The sequence below is a fragment of the Eutrema salsugineum genome, unplaced genomic scaffold, assembly GCF_000478725.1.
Source record: "Eutrema salsugineum unplaced genomic scaffold, Eutsalg1_0 scaffold_9, whole genome shotgun sequence".
Lineage (NCBI taxonomy): Eukaryota > Viridiplantae > Streptophyta > Magnoliopsida > Brassicales > Brassicaceae > Eutrema > Eutrema salsugineum.
In genome coordinates, this window is record NW_006256342.1 from 2,841,762 (window position 1) to 2,857,473 (window position 15,712).

Consider the following 15,712-nt stretch of genomic DNA (forward strand, 5'->3'; position numbering starts at 1 on the left):
AATATGTACTCCAAAAAGGACAAAGATCAAGATAGGCTACAAAATTGGATAAGTTTTTGAGAATGATGCGTAGTAAATGGCTGGGGGAATGGGGTCTACCACACGAACGAACAAAAAGAAAAGAAATGACCAAATCGCAACACAGATCGAACAAAGATTGAGACATTTTGCAAAACCCACTACGAGAATCGACGCAGACGAACAACCCTTAGAAGAAGAAAAAAGGCAACAATTTCCACCAAGATGATGAAATCCGAAGAACTCACCAGCGTCGAAGACATGAACTTGATTGGTTAAGCAATCGTCTGTACCAAATCCACCGAAAACGTAGAGAAATCTGCCTCCTTTAATGGCGTTACAAGTGTGTCCCCATCTCTTCCCGGGCCCGGAAGAAGAAGAATCACCGAGACCAACTTGTTGGTTTTGATGTCGGACCCTCTCCCATCTCATTTTCCTGGGAAAGAAAAATGCTTCCTTTGGATCGGGAAAGTGCGGGAAAGTGCGGGAAAACGCTTTGGTAAGGAGATTAAAAAAGTGAAGATGGGAAATCCAAAATACAAATCAGTCTTTAACTCTTAAGGCGATACAGAGGATAAAGGTGCTTCTTTGTTTTAGGTGATTTTAACAATGGCAACCGCAAGAAAATAACCTAAATATTTACCGAAATTAAATTAAGGTGCAAACGAAATAAATGAATAATTGTACTGATTCGTGACAAACGGAGCCTAATAACTTTTTTTTCTGATACAATCCAGTGAGTAATTTTCTTTTCGCATCAGCTCTGTCCAATGAGTAATAAGTGACACTCTGATGACGTTTACCATAATTAATTGTACATAATTATTTTCTTGACTTTTTCAAATTTTTATACTAATTTTTATTGAATACGTTCACTTCACAAACTCGATTCACATCGAGGTTACTTTTCTTTGATCGATAAAATATGAATACTTACGAATGACATTTTATAAACAACTCGAAATTTTAAACTTGTCATATTTTATAAAATTGCTAATCCCGACGATTTCCGTTTAATCATGTTTAACCTGAAATTCAAAATGGGGTCCAACATTCAAAGGATTGAACCAAACGTATACAGAAATGGGAATCAAATTTAACCAACAGAAATGTGACTTTGAGAGAGTTTTAATTATTATTTTTTTTTAATTTAAGGTCTTATCATCATGTCAGGTTAGTGGAACCACAATTCGTTTTTTGTTCCAAAAGATCTTCTTGACTGACGTCAAAGGAAAAAATAATCTTCGTGATGGGACTTCGAATAAATGTTGAGACGTTAATCTATCTAAGATTAGATAATCTACACTATTCAAGTAAAAGCTCCAGTTTCGACGACAAAGAGAGAAAATAACCAAAGTTTTCAAACCATCAATTGATCTCTTGGTTCAATTTACAACAATCCAAAAACTCGATTACTTTGAACCATGGTTAAAACTATTCTTATTGTCACAAAGTTTAACATAACCTCTATTATGATCAGGTCAATTGAGTCTTTTTTTTTTAAGCAAATCCAAGAATCAATGGACCAAAAAAAATGAGATCAATCAATAGTAGAATCGACCTTTCTTGATCCGCCTCCACGCAATGGCTGCAACTATAGCTCCTCCTCCCGTGTGAATCGAACCGAAGGTGATACTCTTCTTCTTTCCCTGCAATTTCCATAAAGTTGGCCCCAGTTTAAGAGATGGTGATATTGTTTCCAAGCAAATGTGGATTAGATTCTCAGAAAACACACCTCTAGCACCTTTAACAACTCGTGTCCCAAGGTTACAATTCCCTGATTGATAAAGAGCGAGAGACCGAGAGTAATTAGAGAAAGTGTTTCACTCATGATGATGAGTATTGTAAAGAGTCCTTACAAGCAATGCGGGAACTCGGAACATCAAAGCAAAGTATGTAGTAACTTTTGGGTAGAGGAGGATATCGAGTAGTGTAATGGCAAATACGGCTCCATCTGCACCCTGTAGACAAAATTGGAAAGAGTTTTACCTCATCAGCATTTGATGATTCGAAACAAGAACCTCTATCTCCCATAGATGCTCTGACAAATTCACTTGAATGAATGAATAAAAATCATACTGCGAGTGCATTGGGTCTCGTTGGTTCCTTGCTGACAACTCCTTCGCTCTGTATGATTGAACATCCAATATAAAAAAGGTAAATAACTTTTGAAAAAACCGATCAATGAGAAAAGCTAATTTGAGATTAACGGAACTATTATTCCAGTTGCTCTATACCTTAAGTATAGCCATCAGAGCATGACCACTTAAGAAGAAAACAGAGCTACCAAGAGCTCCAGCAAAGTACAGCTTCAAAAGGTAAAGCGGTCCCAAGGTTCTTGCGATCTAACAACAACGGCTTTAGAAGTAAAGATATAAATAGTCCAAGCGAAAGATCAATGATAGGAAAACAATTTCGAGAAACGAACCAAGTCATTTATCTATGATCTATCTACAGATGTTTCTTTCTAAACTTAGCTTTTACAGTCACATGAATAAACTAAATAAACAAAATCCTGAATTCACCAATCAGTTGTAGTCTTGTAGATAGATAGTTCTTAGGAAACAAACAAATTCACTTCTCATCTAATTTACGAAAATGGAATAAATGTTTCACTCGGGAAGATATAAACGATAAGAAAAGAGTGAGTCATACTCTGGTTCCAAAGTAGCAGAGCATCATCATGTTGAATATGATTTGGCTGGTTACTATATGACTGAAACCTGAAGTTATCAGCGTGTGTATACGACCAGTCGTAAAACTGTACACTGATAGCTGCCCAAATATCAATGGTTAAGTACCAAAGATAAACCAAATCCAAGACAAGAGTTTAATAGAAACTAAGATTTTTGAACATTGAGGTCTGACCACAAAATTTGTTGCCATCCATCGTTTGTCTTTAACCTTCCACATTGTAAATACAGCAGCATTAGCTATTATCAACCCGAAAACTACACCATGAGCTCCATTAACCCAAGACTTCCTGGGAGAGGAACACACAGGTAAACAAAAAAAAGAAGTGAATCCATGGAACACAAGGGAAAAGGCACGAAGCTCTAGTGTTACTCTAAGATGCTGCCTGCTTCTTGAACATAAGATTTCTAATATTATTTCTTTATCCGGAGAGACTCTACTTTTAAACGGAAGGTCTAAACAGTGTCAGTGTGCTAAGCCTATTCTCTATAAAAAGAAAAGCATTAAAAGAGCTTTGAGCTGCTCAAATCAAGAAATACACAGAAGTGTGAAAGAAAAAATATTAAAGCAAGTGAAGCCTCATCGACTTTCCTTTACTCCTTTTCTGAGTCCTCACATATCCAAAGCACAATTGACTAGGAAAGCTAATGAAAGGATTGAAACAGGTAGATTAATTCTGTCGAAACCCCAAATCAAACTAGAAATTTTAACACCAATTTCTCCATACTCAAAAACAAGTTTCTCTCTCAGGAAAATGTAGATTAACCCTGAAGGTCATAGAGAAAGGGGGAAACTCAGAAATCTCGATACTGCATAAGAAATCTAGAGTAAATAGGGAACTAATCTCTTTCCATTCTCAGATTCTATCTCAAAGATACATCTCAATTAGCAACTGATAAGAAAATTACAAAAAAAAAAAAAACAAAGAGGAGAGGAAAAGAAGCAAAATACCATCCACGCTTTTGAAACCCAGTAAAAACCCAGGGCTCGACCTCGAATCCCTTACTAGGAAGCTGAGAACCGAAGAACCCAACTCTAGATTCCAAGAGATTTCCGGATTTCAGGTTCAGGTGGGTGTTTCTCAACGTGCTCGCGAAAAACCCATGAATTTTCTCCGGTCGCGATAGAAGAGAGGGGACAAAGCGCGTTAACGAAGAAGAGGAAGAAGAGAGGCCACAAGGAAGAAGATGGCTTAGGAAATGGCGGCTCTGGCTCGGGTGAGAAGAAAAGGTAGGCTTCTTCAGCGATTTGGTTAGCTGCGAGGACGAGCCAATTCTGCGAGAAGAGAAAATCGCACGCATTTTTTCTCGTCCTATTTTTTCGAAATGAATTTCAAATTTTTCCAAATGGCGCAAAAATGAAGAAGTATGAGCTTCCGAATATTATATTTGGGGTCATGAAATATGTGTGTGTGTTTACAAAGTCAAGGTTTTTTTTCCTAGTGCCAAAAAGTCATGTCACATACTAGTAACAACTAGAAAGTAATAACAACTTTCATTTGTAAGGTAAACAAAAGATTCTTAATACAATGAACTGCCCACCTCCAAAAATCACATAATTAACAAATAATAACAACTTGGACTTTGCCTTGTGTGTTCTGATCACGTATCCTCCCACATGCCTATTTATCTTGAAAACTTACAAGCACACACAGTTCATGAAAACAGCTAGAATGTTAATTGTGTGAAACTTTCTTTCAAGCTTTCATTGCCTAATCCTGACATGAACTCAAACTTTTTTTACTCCATTTTTCTTTATTGTATTAAGATTACGCTAATATATTAGTTTGTCTCTGTTAGGCCAAATCTCTCTTTTTTTTTTTTTTTTTAAGGCTTCCCATCGTCTGCTCGTCACGTCATTTCTGATATGTGTAGTTTATGATAAGTGGTAGTTTGCTTAGATTAGAATGGACAAGAAGATTATTCTGTTAGCAAGATAGTTACATACTTCTACATTGTATATAAACTAGGCCTAATATAAACCACCCTTTGTCCTACATTAGTTAGTGAGAATAATACACAGTTAATTTACAAATAAAAAAAACTATAGGTTAAGAAAGTTTCAAACGAAAAATTAAAAATTAAAACTAGAATATCATAACACACAAAAAAATTCAACAAAGAACAAAAAAATAACAAGTTATCAAACTAACAAAAATATTTATAAAAAAGAAAATAATACAGAAACAATGAAAATTAAAAGTTATTGCAAGATGTTTGAAAAACAATAGATTGAACAGATTAGCAGGGTTACTAAAATGAATTTTTTTTTTATAAAACAAGGCAAGAGAGATTGATAGTTAAAAAAGAAAGAAAAAAAAAAGTGAGAGGTTCTTCTTAAACTAAAATGAAACTCTAAGGGTAAAAGTGTAATTATGATAATCTTAATTTTTAGACCAAATCGATCCATCGATCGTTTTCTTCCGCCTTTGTACAAAAGTGTCTGCATTCAGAGTTCAGACTTCAGAGCCAAAGCTAAATGAGAACGGCCTCAAAACTTGTCAAACCATCAGGAAAAAAAAAAAATTACTGCATATTACAAATGTTGAGAAAACTCCATATACAGTAGTCTTTTGGAGGACGTTTCTAAAAAGTGCTCGCAACGAAGAAAAGGGCAAAAATCTTGTAAAATAAAATAGTGAGTGGCCTTTATTAAAATGAAAGAGAAACTTCAAGGGTAAAGGTATAATTACAGACGAGATTAATCACTCCTCTTCTTCTCCCTTTTACATGAGTGACTGCCTTGAAAGCCGAAGCTAAAAATGAGAATGGCCTCAAAACTTAAAGTCGAATTCATCAATCTCAGTGGCTATCTATTCTACCAGAATCGATCACTATCTTCACTGATTCTCGCACCTGTCAACCAATCTCACTATAGGAAGCGAATTTTGCTCGCGAATCTTCTTCAGAGGTATGGATTCCCTCCCTCTTCTCTCAATCACTTCCTCTCAAGGAACAGTTTCCTCTTGAATTCCGATTTAGCCGAAACCGAAAGCTCTCTCGGTATCTTGTTGTCGTTGAAAATCCCTCAGAAATCACTCGTCTCGCTGATACGCGATTGCCCTGGTGTTCTGCGATCGGAGTTCCTGAGGAAATGGAGAGTTCCTCTCTCCGAGTGCGGAAAATACGGCGTCGTCTCTTCTTCTGCGATTACGAGCGTCCTCGAACATTGTGGCAGAACTGGGATTGGCCCAGATAGGTTTAATGAATGCACGAGGGTTTTGAGGGGTTTAGGGTTTTGTGATAGTACTGTTAGTAGGATCTTAGATGCTTTCCCTGGCGTTCTTATGGTGAATGAGATTGAAATCCGCAAAAAGATTGAATTTTTGTCTGGAATTGACATTCCTCGAGATAACATTGAGAGGTTCTTTCACATTTTCCCTGAGATTCTAGGGATTGGTACTGAGACCAGACTTAGGCCATTGCTCGATGAATTCAAGAAGATGGGTTTTAGCAAGGATGAGGTAAAGAAAGAGATTGCTAGAGAACCAAGAGTTCTTGGTGTAGAGTTAGGGGAGCTTTCACGGTGTTTGGAGTTGATCAACACGTTGAAATGCCGCGAAGTGATCAGAGTTAGGATCCTCAGCGAAGGACCATTCCGTGCTGGATTTGAAGTGAAACTCAGAGTCGATTGTTTATGCAAATACGGGTTGATACATAGAGACGCATTCAAGGTAGTGTGGAAAGAGCCGAGGGTGATCTTGTATGAGGTAGATGAGTTAGAGAAGAAGATTGAGTTTTTGATAAACCGAATGGGATTTCACATCAGTTGCTTAGCTGATGTGCCGGAGTATCTAGGTGTGAATCTCCAGAAGCAGATTATCCCGCGTTACAATGTCATTGATTACTTGAAACTGAAAGGCGGGCTTGGCTGTGATATTGGATTGAAAGGTTTGATCAAACCAAGCATGAAAAGATTCTATAATCTATACGTGAAGCCATACCCTGAGTGCGAAAGAATCTTCGTCAAGAGAAATGAGAATGCCCGAGTTCAGAAACGACATCCTGCTGGGCTTTGGAAGCTTCTGAAGCCGCCTAATCATGTAACAAGGAAACAAGATGTGGTGAACATGAAGTCATTTGTGGAGTCACTTGCTTTGTAGATTCGACATTCTTGCACTGCTTCAGACAAATACTAAATAGAAACAGATCAGCCAAGATTCTCGCTCCCTGAGCTGCTCTGAGTCGGTATGGGTTCGCGATCCACATATTTATCGACAAAAACATCCTTAATCGAATCAGTGCTATCCACAAAACAGAGGACCGAGCATATGGCGATGCTCTAATCATGTGGTTCGTCACAAGAGCCACTTGAGTCGCTAAGTTTTATGTAATCTTCGTTTTCTTATAGTGTTTTCCAACCACAAAGTCCGCAATTATTGTAAAATTATATTTTTTTTTAGGTTTGAATATAACTTTATATTCAATTCCAAAAAAAAAGAGTCGATATGGGTTCTGCGGAAACTTTCATGAGCTATCGAATCTGATTTCAATCTTCTTGAGTTCATGGCTATATAATTCAGAGGACAATGCATCCTCTTACAAATAGGGTCGTGCCTGTGTATATAAAAGAAACTTTGCCTAAGGGCCCTTTTTTTAATAAAGTTTTGAAAGGTGTATTTGATTCATTGCTATCTTTTGATTTATAGTAAAAAAAAAACATGAGTATTGTAGATCATAAGAAAACCTATAAGTAATACATATTAATATTACGATGTTTGTGAAAAAAAGGTAATGTAGATCATAAGAAGCATCAACAAAAGAAAACGAAAAATTTGAGAGACAGATGCACGATCAAGTGTTAGACTTGGTCAAATAACTTCTTTGACCTGGTCTAACAACGGTTTTCTGTTAGAAATGGGATTTACTTTGTAAGACCCACAAGATTTGTGACATTTGCTTTCTTCTTAAGCATCATCATAACTTAAAAAACTCTCTCGAGTCAGACAACCTAAGACCCATACATACACACATATACATATTCCGTTGCTTCAACTTTACATGGTATATGCCATGTGTCACTGCGTGTGTGTGTGTGTGGTATCAATGTTGAAGGAGACAATCTTGTGGTAAACGAGGTCGAGGCTATGTTTGGTCCACACCCTGCATCATGCATGGCCACCATATTCCTATGTTTGGTGACGTAATTGGTATCGTATGTATATCAATTATCAACCAAACAGGTTGAAAATGATTCAATTAAACCAAACATACTTGATTTACAGGCCAGTATTTGGTTTCAAGACTTAACCCTTGAGAAATTTTTGGTCCATTACTTAATAAAATCACCATTGAAAAACTTGAAATAGTAAAGCATTCTTTGAGATAGTTTAACTTAATTGGGACAACTTACAACAAAATTATAAAACTACAACCAACTGTTCGTCATCCAAAAAAATAACCTACAAAACTGAACAATAGTGTTCTATAAAAATTGAAAATATGTGGCCTTTAAAAGTATCATTCTACCCATCAATGTGAACTGATTATATATAACTTATATTGTCAGAAAATTTTGTAAGAAAATATATAACTTATATAAATATAACTATGATTAGTCGTTTTTTTCATCTTTATTGATCCAAACCACTCGTTGATTAAAACTGCATTGTATGGAATCCCGTTTTCGAACAATCTCCATCAATAATTAGTTGGTAAATATTCTTTTCATCAACCATTTGATGCTACAATATATATATATGACCTATAACATGTATAGTCGGTAATTGACGTTGATATCTGTAATAGTCCAGCATAAATAAAAATTAGGCCAAAGATCGATCTCCGATCCATCTCCAATTTTCCTTTTGCAATATATTAGAATATAAGTTTGCATGAAGGACTGACAATGTCGATTCATGTGCTTTTTTTAGAGACATTGAGGAAACAATGACTTTTTTTGTTGGGTCGAAGGGGGAAGCAAATCCATCTTGTTGAATAACGATTTCATTATTATTAATTTGGCTGGAGTTCCAATGGAATATATTGGCAGAAATCACGTCCATATATTCATAGTTAACTATATATTTTGAATTTAATAATTATAAATTCGTCTCTAATATTTCATTTTAAGAATATATAACTTTTACTAAATAAAGCACTACATATACGTGGCATGTACCGACCTAAGATATAGAGTTAGGCTAAGTTACCATTTTCTCATAGGTTTATCCGTGTATGAGATGGCCGGAAGTCGGAGACAACAATACGTAGAGAAAATGTGATTTATGGGAGAATGTGATCGTAAATAAAACGTCTTGTCGAATAAACTAAATGCTATTTGACGGATGTTCACAATAAATGCGAAAGTCATATTGTTTTAGACGGATGCTCACAAAAAATGAGATTTTGCTATACAACCGCAATGACCCAAATATGGTTAATTTAGCTAGTACTCAATAATACTTAGTTTAATTAGTTATCCTTTTTTCTAGCTACCTAGTAATTTGTAGGCTCAAATAGGTTGCCAGCTTTATATAACTCGTTCACATTAATTAACCGACCATATTGTGTATCGTATACTAATCTCTAACCGACCGTGTTGTGTATCGACTACACTTATAAATTAAATATTACTATTAATGTTTATACAAACTTTCCTCCTTGACTTGTTTTCAACTTTCACCGGTAACCGACTTTCCATACGCCAAAAACATTAAAAAGAAAAATCTATTAATTCACACACAACATTATACCGTAGTCCGTATGGGTATATAGATTCTTTAATTAATCCTCGGAAGATAATATAAACGAAAATCTGATCCGACATCGCTAGATCCACTTGACTGCGAACGTATCAGTGTCTGCAAATGTGCTGTCTTAACAGTGAAATTGTCAGTCCGAACAAAATCAATTCAACATCTCCCTGTGCAGTGGTTGCCACTTTGTATGTGAAGTAAACAAAAGCATGTATAAACAAACCATGCAACATTCTAATCTTTAAAAAAAAAAAAAAAAAAACGATGCAACAAAATCAGATTATTTAACAAATAAATTAAGCGGTGCAACTTTTTATCTTTCGAAAGAGTATTAACCATGGTTAAACTGTAACTGACTGAACTAGTTAATTAATAAACGTTACTTATCAACCCATCTAACCGTAGTTATCCACTATATAACTAACAGTCTCACTATCCTATCATCACCAACCTCATCATTATTCTTCTCTTTTGCTCACTAGCTAAAAAAACCCTAATTTCTTCGACAAGAAAATGGCTATTGAACGAATCTTTCCTTCGCTTCTCGATATGGATCTTCTCCATATCTCAGCCTCGACCTTTGTCTCAGCATTTTCCTCTTCATCTCCCTTTTCGCTTTCTGGTTAACACCAGGTGGCTTTGCCTGGGCACTTTACAAAGCTCGTTTCTATACCCGACAAGAATCCAAAACCCGAGCGGCCATTCCTGGCCCGTCTGGTCTCCCCATCATTGGTCTCCTCTTGGCCTTTCTCAACAACGCCCTGACACACAGAATCCTCGCCAATATTGCTAACTCTTGCAAAGCAAAAGCTCTCATGGCGTTCTCCGTCGGATCAACCCGGTTTGTGATTACTAGCGAACCGGGGACCGCGAAAGAGCTCTTAAACAGCTCTGCTTTCGTAGACCGACCTGTGAAAGAGTCGGCTTATGAGCTGCTCTTTCATAGAGCCATGGGGTTTGCTCCCTTTGGCAGTTACTGGAGAGAGCTGAGGAGAATATCTTCTACTCATCTCTTTAGCCCTAAAAGGATCTCCGGTTTCGGCGAGTCTCGTGGAAGAATCGGGCAAAATATGGTAGGAGAGATCAAGAAAGCAATGACGAGTTGTGGAGAGGTGCATATCAAAAGAATCTTGCATTTCGGATCACTCAACAACGTGATGTCTAGCGTTTTCGGCAAAACATACGACTTCAACGATGGTAGTATTGTTAACTCGAAAGAGATCATTGAGTTAGAGTATTTGGTGTCCGAAGGCTATGAGCTTCTCGGGATCTTTAACTGGAGTGATCATTTCCCGGGAATGAGGTGGTTAGATTTACAAGGCGTGAGGAGAAGATGCCGTAGCTTGGTCCGTAAGGTGAATGTCTTCGTGGGAAAGATAATCGACGACCACAAATCAAAGAGATCTATTCATGATAATCAAGAAGAAGAGAGCAGTAATGATGATGACTTTGTGGATGTCTTACTTGGCATGCAAGGCAACAGAAAACTTTCCGACTCTGATATGATCGCTGTCCTTTGGGTAAGTACGAGTATATCTATGGGTTTGTGGAGTAAGTAACATAATCTAAATATTGGTTTTTGGTTATAGGAAATGATTTTTAGGGGAACAGATACTGTGGCGATTCTATTGGAATGGATTCTTGCGAGGATGATTCTTCACCCTGACATTCAAGCCAAGGCGCAGGCCGAGATCGATGCTATTGTGGGTGAAACGGGACGTCAAATCTCAGACTCAGACCTCTCCAAACTTCCATACCTTCGAGCCATCGTCAAGGAAACCTTGAGGATGCACCCACCTGGTCCTCTCCTCTCATGGGCTCGTCTCTCCATTCACGATACTCAGATTGGGACCCACTTTATCCCTGCTGGGACCACTGCCATGGTTAACATGTGGGCTATAACGCATGATGAAAAGGTCTGGTCGGAGGCTCATGAGTATAAACCAGAGAGGTTTCTTGGTTCGCAAGAAAGTGATAACTTTCCTATTATGGGATCTGATTTGAGGCTTGCTCCTTTTGGTGCTGGACGTAGGGTCTGTCCTGGTAAGTCGATGGGTCTAGCCACCGTGGAGCTGTGGCTAGCTCAATTGCTAAGATGTTTCAAGTGGGTCCCTTGTGGTGAAGTTGATTTGAGCGAGACTTTGAAGCTCTCTTTGGAGATGAAGAACCCACTTGTTTGTAAGGCAATCTGTAGGGTTTAGTTAGGGTTTCCTTGGCTATGTCCAATTATGCCCCTCTCTATCTCTCTCGGGGTTTTGTTTGATATCTAGTAGTTACTGTATTTCCTTTTGAAACTAGATATAAATAAATTAGTCTAAAGCTTGTACCGGATTTGAAATTTATATATAAATCCAATAAATAAAGTTTCAGTTTTCAGTTCTTATTTTTTATTGATCTATCAGGTTTTATTAATTACCAAATTCTATAGATAGAGAAATTACTAGGTAGAATTTGGCAAGACGACATTACTAGCTCAAACGATAGAAAATTTTGATTCAAACTCTGTTTTTACGAAGCATTCATTGTAAAAGGTTTTTTTTTATGAATAAAATTTTACATTCTTCAAAAAAATTTTTTTACCAAAATCTAAATACAGGAGGGAAATCTTATTTCTTGTAGAAAAACTTCAAACTCGCAGAATGATTTTGATATATCATATATGTAGGTTAGTAGTATATGGGTCTTAATGGGCCGGGTTGAATAAGAAATTTAATGATCTAAAGATTTTGCTTTATTTTCTAAAAAAGGGTTGGAAGCTGCACAGAAGATTCAGCGTTGGCCTAGAGATAAACGTGGACCGAAACTCAATTACGGAGCGAGACCAACCAAGCCTCTCTACCAACAAACTTCCATTTCTAAAACGTGATTTTTTTTAGTTACAACAACAACCACTTATTCTCCCATCACAAAATTTAATATTCAATTTGCTTACTTTTGTATTTACCTACGTAAATATAATCTATTTTTTATGTTATAAGACGAGATTTCTAATCATATCGAGTGTCAAATAGAAACAACAAAAGCAAAACAAAAATTTTTTGATCATTAAACCGGTTAAGTTTCAGAGTAATTTTTGTAAGAACTTGATATAATAGCTTGGTTATTTTTTTTTGTTAAGGAAATCGTGTCAATTCAAATGATGTGACCCACAAAATTTGTCGTATTAACGACCCATCATCACCTACCTAAATCTCCGCTTCTATTATAAAACCCTTTTCTCATCTCTGAACAATCTCAATCCATCTTCTTCTTCAATCTTCCCCACACAACTCTAAAAGAGCTTCCTGACTTATCCTCTGAAATCGGTCAAATGGAATCGAACACGACCCAGAACGGATTCGAAGCTGTGGAATCGAAGACAATCGAAAACGGATCCGAACTCGAACTCACGGAGTTCGAGAAAACCCAGAAGAAGTACCACGATTTCATCGCCGCGCTTCCAAAGAGCAAAGGCTGGAGACCCAACGAGATCTTAACCCAATACGGCGGACACTGGTGGCAAGAATGTCTCCTCGAAGGTCTTCTTCACGCCAAAGACCATTTTCAAGCACGACCCACTGATTTCCTCGTCTGTAGCTACCCGAAAACCGGTACGACTTGGCTCAAAGCCTTAACTTACGCTATAGTCAATCGATCCCGATTCGACGACGCCACGAACCCACTCCTCAAACGAAACCCTCACGAGTTCGTGCCTTACGTCGAGATCGATTTCGCGTTTTACCCAGCCGTCGATGTCCTTCAGGACAGAAAGAACCCTCTTTTCTCTACCCATATCCCTAACGGGTCATTACCCGATTCGATTGTGAATTCGGGTTGCAAGATGGTTTACATATGGAGAGACCCCAAGGACACTTTCATCTCCATGTGGACTTTCCTCCACAAGGAGAAGTCTCAAGAGGGTCAATTAGCGAGTCTCGAGGAGTCTTTTGATATGTTTTGCAAAGGTTTATCTGTGTACGGTCCTTATCTGGATCATGTTTTAGGTTATTGGAAGGCTTACCAAGAGAACCCAGATCGGATTCTGTTCCTTAAGTACGAGACTATGAGAGCTAATCCTTTGCCATTTGTGAAGAGATTGGCTGAGTTCATGGGGTATGGATTCACGGCAGAGGAAGAGGAGAAAGGTGTTGCTGAGAAAGTTGTGAGTCTTTGCAGCTTTGAGACGTTGAAGAATCTTGAAGCTAACAAAGGGGATAAGGAGAGAGAGGATCGTCCTGCGGTTTATGCGAATAGCGCGTATTTCAGGAAAGGAAAAGTTGGAGATTGGGCGAATTATCTGACTCCAGAGATGGCTGTTCGTATCGATGGGCTAGTGGAAGAGAAATTCAAAGATACTGGCTTGCTTCAACATGATTACTGAAATGCGTTTTAGTTGATTGATTTCTTTATGGTCCTTTTTGTTAGTTGGCGCGAAACAGAGGATGCTCTGTTTTGTCTGTTTGGTTCTGTATTTGTCATTTATTGTCTGTAATCTGTATCACCTTATTATATAACAAGAGAAAGATCTTTGATTTATGATCCTAAATGGTTGAATTAATACTCAAAATCAAAAATTTCGGACATGATTTAATATGATCACGAAGAGAAGAGACTGAAGAAAACTTGACATTGCATAAATCAAGTAAAAATGAATGATGATAGATAATGGTAGTACAAAACACATTCCTTTTATAGAAAACATACACTTTGTATAAAACAGAAGCAAGATTGATTATTATTCCAATAAATAACAATTACATTATGGAATCAAAGTGACAAAAGAAGCAAACGTCTGCTGTAAACAAGCATATAAAGATCAATCAGTTCTCGGAACAAGAACACAGTCATTTACCATGTTCAAGCAAACCGGTATCTTTGAATTTCTCTTCCATTATTCCATCGATACGAGCAGCCATCTCTGGAGTCAGATAATTCGCCCAATCTCCAACCTTCCCTTTCCTGAAATACGCGCTATTCGCATAAACAGCAGCACGATCCTCTCTCTCTTTCTCCCCTTTGTTAGCTTCAAGATTCTTCAATGTCTCGAAGCTGCAAAGACTCACAACTTTCTCAGCAACCCCTTTCTCCTCTTCCTCCGCTGTGAATCCATAGCCCATGAACTCAGCTAGTTTCTTCACATACGGCAAAGGATCAGCTCTCATAGTCTCGTACTTGAGGAACAAAATCTGATCTGGATTCTCTTGGTAAGCTTTCCAATACGCCAAGACATGATCTAGATAAGGACCGTACCCAGACAGTCCTCGGCAGAACATATCAAAAGACTCCTCGAGATTGTTGAGTGGTCCAAGCTCTGATTTTTCCTTGTGGAGGAAAGTCCACATGGAGATGAAAGTGTCCTTGGGGTCTCTCCATATGTAAACCATCTTGCAACCCGATTTTATGATCGAATCGGGTAATGACGCGTGTGGGATATGAGTCGAAAACAGAGTGTTCCCTTTGTCGTTGAGAACATCTACTTCAGGGAAGAAAGGGAAATCGATCTCGATGTAAGGAACAAACTCGTGAGGGTTACGTTTTAGGAGAGGGTTGGAGGAATCGTCGAAGCGGGATCGATTGGCGATGGCGAAAGTTAGGGCTTTGAGCCAAGTGGTACCTGTCTTTGGGTAGCTACAGACGAAGAAGTCTTTAGGTCGCGCTTGAAAGAATTCTTGCGCGTGAAGACAACCTTCGAGGAGAGGTTGTAGCCACCAGTGACCACCGTACTCGATAAAGGGATCTTTTGGCCTCCAGCCTTTCTCGTGAGGAAACGTGGAGATAAGTTCTTGGTACCGTTTCTGGTTCTTCACGAACTCTGTTGACTCTGTCTCGGTCTCATCCTGGTTTGGTATGGTCGTTTTGGTTTGGGGCTCTGCTTCCATTGGAGATAGAGAAAGAGGAGGATTTTTGAGTACTTGTTCTGTTCTGTGGGTGATAAAGAGATGGTCTTTCTTTAGACAAAGATCGGATTGGGTTTATAGTGAAGCTACTTTTCACACACGTGTTAGTATGTGATTCGCAGGTTGTTGGTTTGGTGCGCACATGAGTAAATAAAATAAGTATATAAAACCAAAAAGAAATTCCAATTCTCCCTGATTTTAACAAAAAAAAAAAAAAAAATATCAGTGGAAAAGTAGCTCTTCTCTGTAATCTATTCAAGATGGTGCTATGACTACACTCTTCAGTCTTCAATAGCATAAATCTCAATCAGCTGCTTTTCTGAAATCTTCAATATTACCACGTATACTTTTCTTTAATATCGATTTTCCTAATGACTTGATTAAGAAAAAAACACTCTCTAAGCCTTTTAACTTTAAGCTGTGACGC

At 37.8% G+C, this 15,712-nt stretch overlaps 6 protein-coding genes across 6 annotated transcripts in view; 3 read left to right on the forward strand and 3 right to left on the reverse strand.

The window, feature by feature from the left end:
* LOC18009391 (tip elongation aberrant protein 1) overlaps nt 1-450 on the reverse strand; it is a 3,420-nt gene extending 2,970 nt beyond the window's left edge. Inside the window, exon 1 of the mRNA XM_024153566.1 lies at nt 267-450. Coding sequence (XP_024009334.1) covers nt 267-450 — 184 coding nt within the window. The remainder of the gene's footprint in view (nt 1-266) is intronic.
* A 1,021-nt stretch (nt 451-1,471) lies between these two features.
* On the reverse strand, nt 1,472-4,013 carry LOC18008709 (rhomboid-like protein 17, chloroplastic). The gene is made up of 8 exons (XM_024155166.1): nt 3,664-4,013; nt 2,887-3,001; nt 2,674-2,793; nt 2,256-2,363; nt 2,098-2,145; nt 1,878-1,979; nt 1,754-1,795; nt 1,472-1,667 (listed from the first exon to the last, which is right to left on the reverse strand). Exons 1-8 carry the CDS (start codon nt 4,011-4,013, stop codon nt 1,563-1,565), a joined length of 990 nt encoding a protein of 329 aa, XP_024010934.1. The 3' UTR covers nt 1,472-1,562.
* A 1,460-nt stretch (nt 4,014-5,473) lies between these two features.
* On the forward strand, nt 5,474-7,206 carry LOC18008200 (transcription termination factor MTERF15, mitochondrial). The gene has a single exon (XM_006390402.2). It carries the CDS (start codon nt 5,474-5,476, stop codon nt 6,812-6,814), a length of 1,341 nt encoding a protein of 446 aa, XP_006390464.1. The 3' UTR covers nt 6,815-7,206.
* Nucleotides 7,207-9,936: 2,730 nt separating this feature from the next.
* Nucleotides 9,937-11,755, forward strand: LOC18009331 (cytochrome P450 78A5; the record flags this gene model as incomplete). Its single annotated transcript, XM_024149793.1, has 2 exons — nt 9,937-10,929; nt 10,999-11,755. Coding segments are annotated over 2 exons (1,605 nt in total), but the record flags the coding sequence as incomplete, so codon positions are not given.
* Nucleotides 11,756-12,648: 893 nt separating this feature from the next.
* LOC18008687 (cytosolic sulfotransferase 16) lies at nt 12,649-13,934 on the forward strand. The gene has a single exon (XM_006390404.2). The coding sequence runs from the start codon at nt 12,720-12,722 to the stop codon at nt 13,767-13,769; it is 1,050 nt and encodes a 349-aa protein (XP_006390466.1). The 5' UTR covers nt 12,649-12,719; the 3' UTR covers nt 13,770-13,934.
* Nucleotides 13,935-14,057: 123 nt separating this feature from the next.
* On the reverse strand, nt 14,058-15,327 carry LOC18007802 (cytosolic sulfotransferase 18). Its single transcript, XM_006390405.2, has one exon. The coding sequence runs from the start codon at nt 15,265-15,267 to the stop codon at nt 14,233-14,235; it is 1,035 nt and encodes a 344-aa protein (XP_006390467.1). The 5' UTR covers nt 15,268-15,327; the 3' UTR covers nt 14,058-14,232.
* Nucleotides 15,328-15,712: the final 385 nt, after the last annotated feature.